The sequence below is a fragment of the Chelmon rostratus genome, chromosome 15 (genome assembly GCF_017976325.1).
Source record: "Chelmon rostratus isolate fCheRos1 chromosome 15, fCheRos1.pri, whole genome shotgun sequence".
NCBI classification, from domain to species: domain Eukaryota; kingdom Metazoa; phylum Chordata; class Actinopteri; order Chaetodontiformes; family Chaetodontidae; genus Chelmon; species Chelmon rostratus.
In genome coordinates this window covers 8812474-8830274 of record NC_055672.1, presented here as the reverse complement: position 1 = coordinate 8830274, position 17801 = coordinate 8812474, and the positions used below count along the sequence as shown (strand labels likewise).

The 17801-nt window shown below is 45.2% G+C and overlaps 1 protein-coding gene across 1 annotated transcript; it reads left to right on the top strand.

Annotated features, from left to right (window-relative positions):
• The first annotated feature begins 3551 nt into the window (after positions 1-3551).
• Positions 3552-15119, top strand: LOC121618678 (SLIT and NTRK-like protein 3). Its single transcript, XM_041954225.1, has 6 exons — positions 3552-3767; positions 3956-4207; positions 4418-4533; positions 4805-5728; positions 7118-7337; positions 13983-15119. Exons 1-6 carry the CDS (start codon positions 3552-3554, stop codon positions 15117-15119), a joined length of 2865 nt encoding a protein of 954 aa, XP_041810159.1.
• The last annotated feature ends 2682 nt before the right edge of the window (positions 15120-17801 follow it).

The following is a 17801-nucleotide window of genomic DNA, read 5'->3' as shown; positions in this document are numbered from 1 at the left end:
TGATGAGGAGCTGGAGTGGCTCCTCTGGTGAGGAGGAACCCACCCTGCGCGCTTATGCCTCGTATACAAACTGGCAGTTGCGCGCCACCTTATTGCATGATTAATTCCGGCGCCTCCGTCCCCCCTTCTCTCCTCTATGAATTAGCCAGTTGTGTTTGAGATGAAGAGAGGATTCTCCATCACTGCGCAGGGAGCAACTCCGCGCATTGCACGCCTGTCCAGCGGTCCAGTGCCGCAGCTCCCACGGGCTGCACTGTGGAGAAGCGGACCTGCATCCTAAAGCCAATCGGGTTTTCCCCCCCCCTCTTTCTCTCTCTTTCTCCCTCTCTCTCTCCCGGTTTTTATCCTCCACCTCATTGCAGTCTTATCACGTCCCCCCCTCCACCACCCCCCCTCTCCACTCTTGCTCTGCCGCCCCCCCCCTTCCCTCCCTCCCTCCCCATCCGCCTCAGCCGCTACAGGAGAGGAGAGAGGGAGAAGAGTGCGGCTGAATGTGAACGACATGTCGACAGTCAGCCTCTAAAGTGTTTTCTCGGTCGTTCCCTAATTCTTTGGCGGCGGACTGAGTGAGTATTACCCGCATCCCTGCTCTGCTAAGCGTCGCTGTGTGGATCAGAGAGGCTGGTGGGGAGAGACAGACAATGGGGAATGCAATTGGATTGCGTTACTCTGCCAAGGATTTTCATACATAGCCTGGTAAATGTCTTAATAGGTTCTGTTAATGACTAGGCTGTTTAATTGCTCATGCTTTAATTCTACTAACTATTACAATTTGTGTGCTGTAATGTTGGGGGCTAATTGATTCTCTTGGAGGGCTGTGGACTATCCAGGCTGATAGCCCCATACATTTGATCAGTGATGCTGCTGCTTTTCTGATAGTGCGGGTCTGTGCTGGGAGCAGGGGCCCATGTAAAAGCCAGTGTGAAGCTTTGCCGAGGCTCTGTGTATTCTGACGGACGGAGAGGACGGAGAGGTAGACACTGGAATTATGTGACATGAATAATATGGAGAAGAATAAGCAGTGACCGTCATCTCTGGGTGGCTTGCGTCAGTGTGCAGGTCTAGAGGAGAGAGGAGGGAAAAAAATAAAAAAAAGAATTAAAAAAAAAGAAAAAACTCAGAGTCAGAGAGACTCAAGAAAGACAGGGGAGGGAAGCCACACCTGTGTCAGGCCTGTTTTCAGATGGTCAGACAGGCAGAGTTTTAAATTCTGCTGTGCTGTCACCAGTCAACACTTAAGCCCTTTCCATTCTTGTTACCATAATGATGCGGAGCTATGCCGACTGCTGACTAGTCCACTTGGCTGATTGGAGAAGGAGGCTTGAGTGTTGACTGTGTTTCTTCTTATTAAGGAGAGATGGCCGTCCACCAAGGCAGAATCTAACAGGAGGGATCCCAGTGGTCTATCTGGACTGGTATTGATCTCCTCCATACAGGGGGCTTCGGGCCCGGCAATAAAGAATGCATTTTCTTTGAGGAAAACGACAGCCCGCTGGGACTGTGAATGGGTTGTATTCTGTATTGTATTCCAATTTGTCAAATACTATTGAGCCCGTTGGCCTAGATTTTGCTGTGTTTCTGACGTGAAGCATGCGTGCTCCGAACTCTGTGATAAACGGGTGAATGTTCCTCGTCTTGCAGGGGGAAAACACGTTCGCTTCCCTTCGTGCTTTTATCGTACGATTTGTCCAACAAGTATTGCAGCGCAGCACTGGTTTGTTATGAAAGCACACACTCATCTACACGTGTCTAGCTACCTGTTTCTGTACTTGGCAGGCTATAAAAGCGTACTTTTTGGATATGGTTTGACCTTTCTCATATTGTTTTCAACACACACACACTCACACACACACACACACACACACTGGTAACTTGGCTCCAGTGCTGCTTCTCTGTGAGGCAGGCGTACATTGTGTGCAGGGCGAGAGGAGGGCTTTGATGTAATCAATATCAGATTTCAGCTGTTTCACTGTGAGCTCTCATCCTGAGTGGCAGCCTTGACTGACTTCTTCTTACTGCTTATGCAATCCCACTCCTCTCTCCCACCTCACCCGTTTCCTCTGCCTTTGTACCTACTCTCTGCCCATTACTCTTCCTTTATCTCTCTGTCTCTCCTTTACTCCATTCCTTCACCTTGTTCCCATTTTTTTCCTCCTCCTCCTCCTCCTCCTCTTCTCATTTCCACCTCTCCCTTCATCTCTCCCCGTCATAATCATCTCTGTGATTGCTCTTCCTCTCCCGGGCGGTGATGTTTTCACTGCTGCCTCCTTGTCTAACTCGCTGATGCTAGATTATTGCTGTATGATTACAGCTACCATACCATGATGATCATTATTGCATTTCGCATGGCAGTGTTCAACACTGTATGAGCAGATCGAGATGCTTTATCCAATTTAGATCTCATTAAGACTTGAGAGGAAATATCCCCATGCACGACTCACATCTCAGTCTTTTAGTTTTCCTTTTTTTGTCATTTGTTTCCAGGACTACTGCAACCCCGTTCTCGTTCTGTTGTTGTTGCAGTGCCATTCTCATCATCATCACCACCACCACTATCACCATCAGTTCATGTTCCTGCCCATCATTGCGCTGCCTTCACATCAGCCCTTTTGAAAATTCTGAAGAGTTTGGATTCGCAGTGATGCTTTCACTCCACTGTCATTATCACAATAATGATTATGACAGAACTTGATGGCTGTTGATAACCCAACATACTCTGCTGATTGATAGTATGGTGTATTTTGTGCCTCTTCCTTCTGTTCTCTGATTGCCATTCATCTTATTAAATGGAGCAGTTCATTAGACAGGAGCATTATGAATCTGATTTGCATTCACCCATATTCATATTGCATACATTAAAACAACACATGCGTGACATTTCAGCTTCACCGGGCATTTGAGAGTACAGATGAATATATTCATCACAAGCGCCCCCCCCCCCCCCCCCCCCCCCCCCGACTTGTCCAAAAAGCCACTCTGAAAATGATAGAAATGTGATTCACAGGTGAACTTGCCCACGTGTTTGCCTTTGTTTTGCATTTTCAATGTCAGAATTTGGATTTTTTTATTCAAAAGCAATGTCGTAGCAGCTGAGAGATTGTTCCGCTTGTTGTTTTTAAATCAATATTTCCTGCTTTGGTGAACCCAGTGAATCCAAAGCCTTGTTTTTCCTGCACTGAATGCATCTTACATATGTTTATGTTGGTTGGCTCTGCTCATATCACTGTGCACTGTGGCCTCCAGCTGGCCTATACATCATTATTCCGATGTAATGTAATTCTTTCCCCATGGCCCTCCAGTCTGTGTGATTTAACTTTTATTTTCTGACTGCTTTAGTATGCTTGTGATGTATCATCAATCTGATTCATCCTGAACTGACTTCTGCTGTTGCCTCCCTGGCTGTTTGCCCTCTTTTAACTGTGTATGTGTGTCTGTGTGTGTGTGTGTGTTAATGTATGCATGTATGTGACGTGCCTCACCGTGCAGTGCAGTGAAGGGCCGATGCCGGGCTGTAGCCCCAGGCTGCTGAGCTGAGAGGGAGAAGCAGGAGGATGCAGTGGGTCGCTCTGGCAGTGGCCCTGGGGTGTGTGTGCCTGTCCTGGGCATCGCACACCCCCACCCCTACCCCCACCTCCACACACACACCTCTAGTGGACAACTCCGAGGAGGAAGTGGACGAGCCGTGCTTCGAGCCGTGCACGTGCGAGGTCAAAGAAGGTGTGCTGCATGTGCACTGCGATGGCCGGAGCTTCACTAATGTCAGCCAGGTATCATCCCTGTTCATTTGTCTGCCCGTGCACATGGAGCTGCACCACACTTTATCGCCATTTAGCTCATTACCATACAGTTTCTCCAAGCCTAATATCCTGTCTCGAATGTGGCTTACGGCTGTTTCTAACTGTTAACTTCATGTAATTAATAAGATAACTAATCAGGCCTCTAATTAATCATTCAGGTGTCACAGTCGTGGGTCCGCCCTTTCAAACTCAACCTCCAGAGGAACTCTCTGAGGCGTCTCTATAGCAACGGGTTTCAGCACCTTGGCAACGCAGTGTCGATAAACCTTGGCAACAATGCACTCCAGGACATCCGAGTGGGAGCTTTCCACGGTTTGGCCAAACTGAGACGCCTGTACCTCCATGAGAACAAGCTGGAGGTCTTCAGAAATGATACCTTCGCTGGCTTAGAGGCTCTGGAATACCTCCAGGTAGGCTTGAGAATATAATCCGTGTTGATCATGACACCCAAGATTGCAATAGAAAGCTGTGACAGAAAAAGTCAGTGGCTTGAGTGAAAGAATCTTCTCAAGATCTCTGTGCATTTTCGAAACGGGAGTGCCTCAGCGTTCCTGCTGCATTCGGTCTATCTTTCAATTGCAGCAATTACATGTTCATCACATTTTCTATTTTACCTGCAGGCTGACTACAACGTGATCAAACGAATCGACAGCGGTGCTCTGAGGTTCCTCTACAAGCTCCGGGTTCTCATCCTCAACGACAACCTGATCCCTGTCTTGCCTGCTCATCTGTTCAGGTTAGATTCTGATTATTTTACTGCAAAGCTTTTGAATTATGCTGGGACTGATCTGTAGAAATATCAGTGTCAGACACAATTAGCTGGTCTGTACTGCTGTTGAATTAATGTTTCTGTGGCATACTATTTCATATCATAAAAGACGGATTAATCATCAGATAAAAAGCAGATTTCTCAGCAAAGGAATGTGTGAACCTTTATTTTCACTCACTAGCACATTGTCCTTTTGTGTAACCTAGCTAACTATCTCCCCCTCCTCCTCCTGCTCCAGATCTGTGTCTCTGACTCATCTGGACCTGCGGGGAAACCGTCTGAAGAGCCTGGCATATGCTGGGACCCTGGAGTACGTCGGCCGCTCCCTGATGGAGCTACAGCTGGAGGAGAATCCCTGGAACTGTGGCTGCGAGGCAGTGCAGCTACAGCAGTGGCTGGGTCAGATCCCCTACACGGCTGTAGTCGGGGACGTTACCTGCGAGTATCCCTTCCATCTTCACGGCAAGGACCTGAGGGAAATCCCCCGCAAGGAGCTGTGTGCTGACCTCCCGGATAAAGAGCTACAAGCAGAGGGAGGTGGTCCATCAGCAGGATCACAGCCCCAACATTTGCCCCCAAACCCGAAACCCAATTCCCACCCTGGGCGAGTTAGGCCGACTAAACCCTCCTCCATGGTCCACGGCTCCCGGCAAAACACTCATACCTCCTCCACGTCGTCATCCTCTTCCTCAGCCGAGCGTAAAGACAGGGAGAGGCACCCGAGGCCGACTAAAAGGCCTCGGCCCTCCAGAATATCCCCCACACCTCGCGGTCCCAACCAGAATCCCCCCGTGGCTGGCTACCAAACACGGCCCCCCATTCCCATCATCTGTCCCCTGGGCTGCACTTGCAACCTGCACATCACGGACCTGGGCCTGACCGTCAACTGCAAGGAGAACGGCTTCCTCAATGTGTCCCAGCTCACGCCTCGACCTCTCAATGGCCGCAAGCTGTACCTGAGTGGAAACTTAATCCAGAGGATCTACCGCACGGACTTCTGGAATTTCTCCAGCCTCGACCTGCTTCACCTGGGGAACAACCGGATCTCCTACCTCCAGGAGGGGGCCTTCTCCAGCCTGACAAGCCTGAGGAGCCTCTACCTGAATGGGAATAACCTGGAGAGGCTCAGCCCCCACATGTTCCTGGGGCTGCAGAATCTGAGGTAGGATTTTTTTTGTTGTTTTTTGGATCACTCACGGCATTTCAAGCACGACGCCTTCGCCGCACTTCAAAGAAATTCACTGAAACCACATGTCAGCTTAGGTATTTAGACATTTGTTTATAAGTATGTGGAAATTAATTTCACTGTAATACTGGCATAGCACTGAGCAGAACATTTTGATTACCATTACGCCAGAGTTTGATTGAAATGAAAGGTGCCCATTCTCTTCCAGGAGTGTCATTTGTTAGTCACGCTGCCTGATGGCATGCTTCAGTTGAGGTGTGAGCCTAGTATGAGTGACAACGTGAAAATTAATGTTTTTTGTATTTGCATACAGAGGTGTTGATAAGGCGGTGAGACGTCTGGATGATGCCAGGAATTTGCTTTTTTGGAAAAAAGGGTTATTATGAAAGAGACTCCATGTGTATGTATCATTGTCAGATTAAGCTTACAAAGATAATTCTTCTGCAAATAATACAGCAAATATCTACCGTCAGTAATTGTATTGATTCAGCGAGTTAAACAATGTGGTGTTTGATTAGGACAACGGGTCAACTTTCATCCTCCGCTAGACAAAGAAATGAGAAGGTTCGTGGGGTAATATCTTTGTATTCACAACATCATCTAGCCTTTAGTTTTCAGCTGCACTGTCTCTATATTTCAAGATCAGGTCCAGAAAATCGACAGACTCATTAATTTGACTATTAATCAATAACAAGATCCTCTCAGGACATTCAAAAAGTCTCCCTCTTAACCTCTCGTTAGCCTTTGTTAGTCAGTCCAGGGGCAAGTGAGCGGTATATTCAAACCACATCTATTACTTATTTCAACAATGGAAGCATATTGGATGACTAGCATGCACGGAAAAGTCTCCAGTCATTCTTCCCTAAATTCACACTGATTTCTATTATTGAAGGAAAAAAAACGGTGTCTTAAATTTGACACGAGGATCAGACATACCAAGGCAAGTGTTAGCAGCCATCAGTGCAAAAATTACACAATGTCATTTGATACTGATCAGCTCATCTGCTGTGAACAGAGAAAGATTAAGTCAAATTTCTATTAGGAACGTCTTTATATAAATATTCATTTATTTAATTATAATGCTGGGGAGTAGCAGAGGTACATTATCTACACAATACTTCAAAATAAATCGATTTAAACATATGAAAATTTATGCTGTACTCTAATCAAGGATTACTTATTCATACAAAGTTAAGACGAAGACAGATAAACAGATGGTCTTGGCTTTTTTGTAGTGTTTATTATGTTTCATGTATCCTTACTGCAGATGTCACTAAGCACTGAGGTACCACGCTGCAGCTACCTTCCTATTTCAATAGTCCATGTATACAGAGACTCCGTAACACTGTCCTCTCCTCTCTTTAGGTACCTTTATTTTGAATACAACGAGATACGTGAGATAGACCCCGGGACCTTCGACTCCATGCCGTCCCTCCAGCTGCTGTTCCTCAACGCCAACCTGCTGCGGAGCCTCCCTCTCGGCGTGTTTTCTGGAGTTAATCTGGCGCGGCTCAACCTGAGAAACAACCACCTTCTGCAGCTTCCAATGGTTGGCGTGCTGGAACACCTCACCGGACTGGTGAAGGTTGGTGCAAGCCTATTCGCTGAATGCCTGAGAGGGTTTCGTTGCAGGTGGATGCTTGTAAAAACGATTCTGATCTGCTGACACGCGCGTAAATGAGTCAGATACCTGGCACGAGGCTTTTAGCAAATTTAGGCCAAATAACATGCATTTTGTTGAGTGACAGTGACAGAGTGAAAAATGGAGATTATTGTATTGGATCACCCCCGTTGGTTTACTAAACGAAATGTGCATAATTATACAGAGTATATTTGTTTCAAATGTCAGACGATGAGATTAAAACAACTAATAGATTGCCAAGACACATTACATTATCACAGCTTGATGAAAGAAACAAAACAAGCTGAAATCTTGGATCAAGCCATACCCGCATTTAAAACTTCTGGCAGCCCCTGATCTCCTGGCCTCTGGCACAGCTGCGGTTTTCTCCGTCATCTGCATCGTCTGTTGTTTTGAGAGCTCTGCTGTGGCATGTGGGACTATGGTTGCGCCTCAGGTATTCTAATTGGAAAATTGCAATTGACTCGATTTGCATAAGTGGTCTTAATAAATCAGGAGCTAAAGTAGAGAAAGCTGAACCCCTCAAGTTTTTGAGCATGGTTGTAATTAACGCACCTCTTAGTAAATAGACTGTATAAACGACAGTATGTGTTAAATTCGACCTTACCTGGTGTTGGACCTTACCTTGCATATTTGACTGCAGCATTATGTGACTGGTTGCTGTATACAATGCGCCGATAAGGACCGAACCCGAGGTATTACATTTTTTTATCCTGCCTCCTCTCACTTCAGCAAATTTAGTATACCAGGCTTTTCTTAGACAGCCAGAGTAGAATGAGGTATGGTGGGTGTGGATTAGCCTGAATGTCATTGTGAATTTCCATTTTACTTTGCGCCATGAAAAATTCCCGATTCTAGGTAGTGTGGGTGAGGCTGGCAGTTCAGAGGCTGCTTCTGAATGTTTGCTCAGGGGAAGGGCGACAGTGGTTTATGGAGCTGGAGGAACCATGTAGAAGTGTATTATGTTTTTGTGCTGTTATACGCCTCTGATGTCCAAGAGCATTAAAGCATTCACCAAATGGAAGTACACTGTGGGCCATATTCATAAAGCCCAGCGGTATCACCATTGTAGTGCTCAGAATCTGTAGCACAGTAATTGAATTCATTCATTTACCAGGGTTGTTATTACTCTGACAAAGCCACATTAGCACTGCCCATGGACTGCAGAAAATAATGTGACAATGATATCACCTGTTGACTTACTGCTGGCCTGTTTGAAGCTGGGGAAGCGGTATTTCTGGGCACTGTCGTGTGTTTTTGGAGCCAGAGTTTGCACAGTAAAATCAAAGGGTAGTACAGATGGAGGCAGGGTGAAGCTCACAGCTGCTGTAAAAAGCAGTCCGTTCTGATTATCATAAAGCAGCAGCATGTATAGCTTAAAGTCATTGTCACCATCAAGAACAGGATTATGCAGTTACACCCACTTACATGCACTGATATTTTAGAAAAATACCTCCCCGATGTCACTGTTATTTAAAATAACCATTAGCGAGACATTACAGAGAAAATTAAAATTGCTATGGTGTCTTATAATGTCTTTAAACTAATGTATTCATAGCAACACCAGAGCAGGAGTCTTCCCTTTGAAAATCGGTGAAAAGAATATTAGCAAATCATGTTAGGTGTATCAGCATCTGAGTGGATGCCAGAAATATGTACAGTTCAGGAATACATATGTCTCTCTCAGTAAATGCAAAGAACATGTTGTGGAGCAGGGCAGCTCACTCTCTCATCATTGCCAGCTGCAATGGAGAAACTTGCCCACAGCTACATCTCACCTTGGGTGATGTCGGATAGAAAAACAACGGGCACACCGGAAAGATTGATGAAAACAACACAGTATTCACTCACCAGGGGCAGGTTTGACCGGAAAGCATGTGACGCCCAAGTTCTATTCACCTGGCTGTCCGTTTTACTTGAGTTCCTACTTTATCAGCCTATGTACACTACAGTTTGACTGCATCAGTGACAAAAACTTTTTAAAGGTGTTTGGTACGAACAAATCTTTAAGGGACTGGTTTGACATTTTGGGAAATACATTTGCTTCCTTGCAAATTTGATGAGAAGATTGATAGCACTCTCACGGTTCAATATGAGGCTACAGCCAGCAGCTGGTTAGCTTAGCTTAGCTTAGAGAGACTGGAAACAGCTAACCTGGCTCTATCCAAAGGTAACAAAATCAGCACCTCCAAAAGCCCACTAATGATATATTATATATATCTGGTTTGTTTAATCAGTACAAATAGAGTTTAAAAACAGCAACACTGCACTATTGTCTAATCTTCAAGCTAAACTGACTATTCTGAATTATCATCACTGACTGAGCCATTAGCTTTTAGCAGCAAAGCTGCTGAGCTGTGATACACAGTAAGCCTAAATGACTTCCTGGTTAAAAGCTTATTTAAAGGCCATGAAAGCCACAGAAACCATCATGATGTTATAAGTCTGTTGCAGCTGGGTGGCTGCTGAACTATTAGCCATATAAACAATGCTTGCATAGTTTTGTACTCAACTGAACAGCCAACAATCAATGTTGATGCTGTCGCTTAGCTCAAAAACAATTAACAAACTTTGTTCTGCTCTTTGTGACATGAAGCTTTGACAAAACCGATAAAAACCTCCACCTACTTCCACTACTTTTACTTGCTGAATGTCACAACTAGACTTTTTAGAGTTTTACTGTTAAAGCAAATATTTGGCTATAATGTGGCTAGTGGTGCTAATGTAGCAGTGGTGCTAATGTAGCTAGCAGCTTGGAAGTAGCTAGGACAGTTGCAGTAGGCTTATGCTAATTTGAGCATGGGCTTAATTGTATTAATGCTGATATGAATCTAAAACTCAAGTGATAGTTAGGTAATACAGTTAATTAAGAGTTGATTATAATCACTATTGTCCTGACCAGAACATAGAGACTAATTATATCAAAAGATGATGAGGACCCCTTTTGCTTCTCTTAGCCGTTATGTTCATTTGGCTCTTTTGTATCCTGTGTAGAAAATATCTCCTGAACACAAAACAAACCAGTGGTTACATATTTTTGGAATATCAGCCAATATTTCCCTTAAAGCTGCACAGCACAGCAAAAATATGACCAGTATAAGTGTTTTAGACATAAAAACATTAGCTCAGTAAAGGCCCCTGAAATACCAGGCTTTTAGCAGTTGTGGAAGTTGACCAGTCTTCTGGCAAGCATACTAATTTATTTTCTATTTCAGGACAGAAGATGGATTTCAGTCTCATTGATATCTGTCTTGCTATTTCTAATTTAGTAAATGCCAATATAGTCAGCTGACAACACAAAACGCTGCTGCACTTCCAAAACAAACAGGATTTCTTCAATAATTTAGTATTAATAACCACTTTTATCCAATCGTATGTTAGGGTGGATGATATACACACACAATTAATATTGCACTTATTGTTGAAGTCTTCATTATATATCAATATGTTATGATGCTGTATCTACTAAAGTATTCAAAATGAAAGTTAAATACATTTTTTTATTCCACTGAGTAAATGTCTCTAATAGCATTATTCTGTTTTTAAAGGGACAATATCTTGTGATATATCTAACATGTCATGCTGTTGAGATTGAGACACCTCCAGTCCTGTGCTCATTTTGCTGTCTAGCGTGGTATTTTTCTGCAAGTAACAGAGCAAACAAACTCATCATGTCATGTTTACATACTTCTACAGCACTTTTCGACACATTTCGAACACAGAAAATCCAGATATCTAATACAGCAGCATTGAAAGTCAGCATTTGTTTTCCCTCAGAATAAAAGATCAAGGGCTTCTTTCCAGACTCACCATGTTGCACTGATGTTCAGCAATCACACAGAGGCAGAGATGCCAATTTCTCTACTGACAATAGCCTCAATGGACCAGAATGTCTTGCTCTTTGCTCTTTGCTATTACTACCAGTCTTTCTCCACCTACATGAAACACAAACTGCTGGATAGAACAAGTTCATGCCCCCTCTCAAGGGGTTGCTGAAGCCGCTCTGAGAAATATGGGAAATCACTATCTAAGGTAGTCGACGAGGCAGGCGAAGGGAGCGTGAGTACACTACGAAAGTGAATTACAACACTTCAAAAAAACCTCTCCTGGAATGCACTCTACATCACAGACTGATAAAAACAGTGTAAGAGAGTCCATGAGTGAATTACTTTGACGCATTACTCTAGCTTTGTATGTATAACATCTAAAACATACTATATCCATGAAGACAGTTTTCCAATATAAACATTTTTCAGAGAATCTCAATTTTTGCACATGCTGCAGATTCTTCTTCTAATGCCTTCTTTTCATTTTATCTCTGTGTATTATTCAAAAGACAATGAAGCACATTCATCAGTATAGGAAGGGCTTGGCAAACTGAAGCTCTGGGGCATCTCATCACCAGGGACTACAGCATTATCCCTGCACCAGAACGTCCAAAACCTGCTTTTATTGACTGTATTTCTGATGACTGGCAGAATATTGCTGTTTGGGCGAAGCGATCAATTATAAGACATGTGGCTCGTTGAGAACCTCCTGAATTTATCCCCTGATTTGATTTTTTTATAGCTCCCAAGTAAATTTTGGACAACTATTGCTTGATCTTTGATCTCTGTCATAATGATAAAAACCCACAAGAGAAAATTTACTCTTCTGCGGAGAAAGCGTGGCAGTTTCCCCCCAAAACTGATGGCATTATTTCAGTCTGGCTAAATATATTGTCTGACAGAAGAGGGGGTTTTTTTGCGTGTTTTTCATGATTTTCTTGCTGAATAAGATCACAAGCAGCATCAAAACAGTGACTATTGCACTCAAAACTGTAACATTTAAACAAGACTCAAGCTGGCTGGCATATACTGAGTGTACAGTATGTTAATGAGGCTGCACAGTATCATTAACATACTGTAAGTAAGTGGAAGGACTTTACTAAAACCTGTCTTGTTCACAGAAGAATATATAATGGTTTTATGCACTCACATTTTCTCTGCCACCAGCACCTGTCGGGCTAACTGAGGGTCTGTAATTTCCCCTCACAACAGAGCTTTGATTGACAACTTGACAGCAAATCACACACTAGGTGACCAGGCGTATAAATTGTAAACGGTGTTGGACATGTTGGACAGATGCTTGCAAAAGAGAAGGGGATAGAGCCCTTGGGATCTCTGTGAAAGCAAACAATACCTGGAATAAAATGCTTCAAGAATTTCAAGCAGATGGAAGATTATAGTTATGAAAGTCATGAAACTGCAAAAACAAGCTGGCATTTTGGTCATACAGTGTTTATTCTAAATGTCACCTTTTTAATGTGCATTCATGCTGAATTACAGCCCAGTTGTGTCACAATCATGCTGAAACATGGAAAACTCCACTTTTCAGTGGACCTTCGGTGGTCAAACTGAGTCAAGACTGCGGCAGTGTTGTTTCTACTCACCCTCTGCTCGTAATTATGTCATTATCGAAGCCACACAAAAGCCCACAGTGGGCTAACTCCAATAAAGTGTAGGAGCATCCTGTTGTTCAGCGTGAGCCACGGGGAAGTAGTCATTCCATGGCTCCCACAACAGCAATGCTGAATCATCTCAAAAAGCATCCATCTCTTTCTGCAAGCCGGAGAGATGGCCTAACCAAATTAGCATGACAACATTTGTGCAAGCCCATTGAAAGTGTGACAGAGAGAATATCAGCTTTCATTGCCAAAGTCATTGCTAAAGATATGGAACAGATCAGTTCTGCAGACAATACTACGTGATGTAAGTGAGTCCCTTTGTGCATAATCTGCTTTAGCCTTTTCAGAGTAATGCAAAGTGAATATTTGAGTTTGTTATAGGACTAGCTGGCAACCAGAAAATGGATTTATGCACATACCTATTGGATTATAGCACAAGGGAGAGTTGCATCACATCCTGTCTATTGTTGAAAACAAAGTGCTTCGATACTCTCACATGCTCGTCACACAAAACCTGCCGGTGAGTTTTGTCAATAACCACTTATGTAAACTCTGAGTGGTCTTTATTGTAAACTGAAATATTCCCATAACCTTCTGTAGTGCATGTGTGAACAGGTTTTAAAGAGAGCGCTTGTGGGTGGTAGAAGTTGAATTGGTCACTGCTCAGATCGCTCTCTATTATTGAGAATATATCATGCCTGTGCGCAGCCATTCAGGAAATGTAGGCACTTCAACGTTCTGATGACCCTATAATGAAATTATTTATGTTCATCAGTATTTTACATCGCCTGCATTTTTCAAAAAATCATTTAAAAATGCTGGCCGTCGTGGAGAGCTGTGTTCTATTATGCAAATGCTGGAAAACTCGTTTTCCATATATTCTAGCTGGTGAAAGGCAAAGGTAGCAGAGAAAACACAATTTTTCTTGTTGTCATCTCATTAGAGTGCTCGCTACCGGCTTATTCTTCAAAACAAGAGACAGTTACCAAGTTGCTAATATATATCACAAGAATGTCACCTAAATTATCTATTTTTTGTTTTCATTCCACAGTGAGATTCATGAGTTTGCATTGCATGGAAGGCCAGTAATTAGTTTACTATTACACAATGACAACCCGCCGTGGTGTTATGTGTTTCTCCAGGTGGACCTGCAGCAGAACCCGTGGGAGTGCAACTGTGAAGCAGCTCCGCTGAAGCGGTGGCTGGAGGGGCTCAGTGCAGTGGTGGTGATGGGAGAGGTGGTCTGCCATTCCCCGGAAAAGACCAAAGGCGTGGACCTCCGCTCCCTCTCCATGGAGCTGCTCTGCCCTGAGCTGGAGCCCCAGGAGGACCAGGAGCGGGAGGAGCAGACGGCCACCTCCACAGCCGCAGACAACAGTGTATCGGTTGGCTACCCCGGGTCAGGGCTGGGGCCCCTGATCCCTCCAGGGAAGGATTCAATCCCTCTGTCGGTGTTAGTGCTCAGCCTGCTGGTGTTGTTTGTGTCTGCATTCTTCGCGGCAGCGGCACTAATCGCCTACGCCCTGAGGAGGAGAGACAAGCTGCCGTTCCGTCGCCAGGGAGAGGTAGACTTGGCCGGCATCCAGATGGAGTGTGGAATCTTCACCGAGCAGACGCACCACCACCACCACCATCACCACGGCCTCCCGGAGACGCCGCCCCTACCGCCGCCCGAACACAACCACGTCTACGACACCATCTTGCCCCCGGAGGCTGCGTCGAAAGGTCCTAACCCCGCCGCGGCCTCGCACATGTGTAGCAACCCCATCTACAAAGAGGAGCAGGATGCAGCGGTGACACAGCGACCACAGCAGCAGCAGACGTTTGCAGCTTCCAAAGAGAGCGAGGGAGGATACTGTTCTGCAGCAGAGAAGGAGAGGGAGTGGACTCTGGAGGTGTCCTCATCTCCCATCAACACCGTCACGGGAGCAATGGGTCCGCTCGCCGGCCTCCACGGGAACGGCATCCTCTGCCCCACCGTGATCGACAGCCAGGGCCCCACCCCCAAGGTCGAACTGGTGGACTGCCTCTTCAGACTCCCAGCCCCTGAGTTCAGAGACCTGCCAGACAGGTACGCGAGGCCGCCGCCCCGCTACCCCCACCCCCAGGACTCCAAGCAGGATGCTAGACCCGACCAAACGCTCGTGGTCACCACCGCCAGCTCCACAGCAGGCGGTGGTAACAGCAGCCAGGGCGAGCAGGGGGCACTAGAGCAGAGAGCCAGACTGAGGACCACACCAGACTACATGGAGGTGCTGGACCGCTCTTACCAGTTTTAACACGCCTCCTTCCCCTCTTCCTCCTCTTCCTGCTACCCCTCTTCTCTTGTCTCCTCATCATCTCCCTCTCTGGTGATGAATCATCCAGTAACAATGACTCCTGTACAGAGGCTGGCGTGGCTTTGAGAGGAGCCTGTGGGGGAGCGGCACTACACTACACACTATGTTTATTCCTGGATAACGAGCTGAGGTCAGTTTTTGTATTTTCCCCACTACTGGCGTATAGGTTGGTGTTTGGCGAGGATTAGCTGATCCCAGATATCTGCCTGGAGGCGAAACTTCAGCTGCAGCTACTACAGAATTTTTCCCTCAATTACGCCTCACAATCGTAAAACACTGAGGCTCCGTTTTTCTACTTAGCGCCACATTGAGCGGGAGACAGCGTGGTTTGCGGTGGTGGTGGGTGTTAATGTTCAAATTATTGCTCTCGGAAGACCTGCGCGGAGGTGAAACACACCAGCTCTTTGCAACATCAAACACAGAGTCATAAACTGTGACAGCCGGAAGGTGTGGAGCGAGCTGGGCGGACATGTGAGGTGGAGACAACGCGAGAGGGAGAGAAATGACTGAAAACAGCCAAGTGCCTTAGCAATGAACAGCCAGCAGTGTGGTCAATGCTTATTTTTCTATGAATACAGATCTATTTATCTAAACAAAGAGGTTTGACTACCAACGGATGGGACGCTGATGGACGACTGAGACTGAAACCAATCAAAGCCGCCGAATAATTGCATTCCCTGGATGAGCCAAAAATAATAATATACCCAGTCAATATTGGAGTTGTTTGTATGCAGTTCAGTTCATTTTCATCTCATCCAGTTAACTTGATTTGCTTATCTGATTGAATTTTTACAGGGCTAGATGAGGGACTTCTCCAGGAATAGTTGGTCTGCTGTGTGAGAATTATATAAAAGGTTCTGGTTTTACGGAGGAGAGGATACAGAAATTATTTTTGTTAATGCAAGACAAAACAAAGGAAGGCCGACATACAGAAGGACACTGTGGCAATGGATGCGTTTTGGATCTCTTAATCAGCCACACTTAAATGTGGCCACAAGGACCTCTGCACCACGTTTTCTCTCACGGGACAAAGGCACAGAGGTTATTGTATTGAATTGAAGCATTTCTCAGAGGAAAATTGAATGGCAAAAAAAAAAAAAAAAAAATGAATGGACAAAAAAACCAGGACGTGAAGGCTTTTTTTTTTGTCCAAAAAAAACAGACACTTCTATCAACTATCAATTATTATCTTTTACGGAGGTACCTTTTTATGCTTTCATCTCCTACCAATAGTAGAGGCAGTTGTGAATATATTTATTCTTAGTTTTTGCGTGTTGAAGCTCTCCTGTAAGGGATCATGTTATATTAATGTATAGGATGATTCTGCATCTGGTTCAGCCTTCTTACCGCCGACCCACGAAATACAATAAAGGGTGCTACGTAAAAACCTTGCGATGGCAGCTACTACAGTTTGTTGCGATTTGACACACACACACACACAAACACACACACCCTGACCCACATAAATGTGCACTCACTTTCTCCATCTCCGCGGCTCGAGGTATGCTAAGCCTGTAAGCTCGTCCACGCAGCGTGTTGGAGAGATGAGATGAAAGTTGAGCAAAGCTGAGAGCCTGCAGGGTTCCTCACACACTAAAGGGTGGAGATGAAGGCTAATAGTGTGAAATCTGCCACATTAATAGCACAAAAACAATGCAATCTATTTGTAAAATAAGGACAAGTAAGGCTGGTGGCCCCCGGGGGCCAAGGTTATGCCTCGCCCCATCACTCTCCAGCTCTGTTTCTGTCTTAATGATTTTCTCCATCGTCCTTCTCTCCTGCACTTTCATCTCTCCATCTGATTCTCCTCCTTTGCTGCTCGCTCTTTCTTCCTCTCTCCTCCTCACCTTTCTCTTTTGTTCTTTCTTCTCTCCTCTATTTCCCCTTCCCTCCCTCCCTCTCTCTCTCGCGCTGCTCCGGCTGTCAGCTCAGCCTCACAGGACAGACGTAGAAAGATGCTGTTCTATATGCTGCTCAACACACAGGTAGCTCTCACTGAGGTGTGTCTTCGTTCCTGTGTGTGTGTGTGTGTGTGTGTGTGTGTGTGTGTGTGTTTCTTTCTGCTGTGCTCTTTCCATCCTTCGGTGATGAGTGCAGTTCTTCAGACGCCTCCTCACTCTCAGTGTTCAGAACTCTGTTGCACAGATAATCCCCCTGTGGGTCCGTTTGCGTCTGTGCGTGTGTGTGTGTGTGTGTGTGTGTGTGTGTGTGTATTCAGAGGGGTGTGCCTTTGTTTGTAGGTGTGTGTGTTTAAGAAAGTGTGTGAAGCTGGGTGTTTGTGCAGCTAGTTGAGTGCCAGTCTGTCTGTTTGTGTGTGCGTGACGGAGGGAGCGAGTGCGGCGCCACAGCCTCAGTCCAGCCTTAATCCTCTAAGCTGTGTAGTTCACTCATGCCACATCAGCCCCATTGTGTCTACAGACAAAGGAGCCCAGTTAAAACTAAATGCCAGTTAAAGCAACAAACGACTAATTATAGCATCATTCTCTCCGTCCTTTTCTCTTCCTCTTTCTCACTCTTTAACGCTCCCTTCTCACTTCCTCGCTTGATTTTTTTGCAACACTTTCTCTTCTGGACTCATTCCAGCTGTGTGTGTGTGTGTGTGTGTGTGTGTGTGTATGCATT

Bases quoted from the DNA above. Each gene is read 5' to 3' on its own strand.
- LOC121618678 (XM_041954225.1), top strand. From the start codon at position 3,552: ATGCAGTGGGTCGCTCTGGCAGTGGCCCTGGGGTGTGTGTGCCTGTCC. The intron at 4,208-4,417 runs GTAGGCTTGAGA...TTTTACCTGCAG, and splicing joins AGGCTCTGGAATACCTCCAG to GCTGACTACAACGTGATCAA. The intron at 4,534-4,804 runs GTTAGATTCTGA...CTCCTGCTCCAG, and splicing joins TTGCCTGCTCATCTGTTCAG to ATCTGTGTCTCTGACTCATC.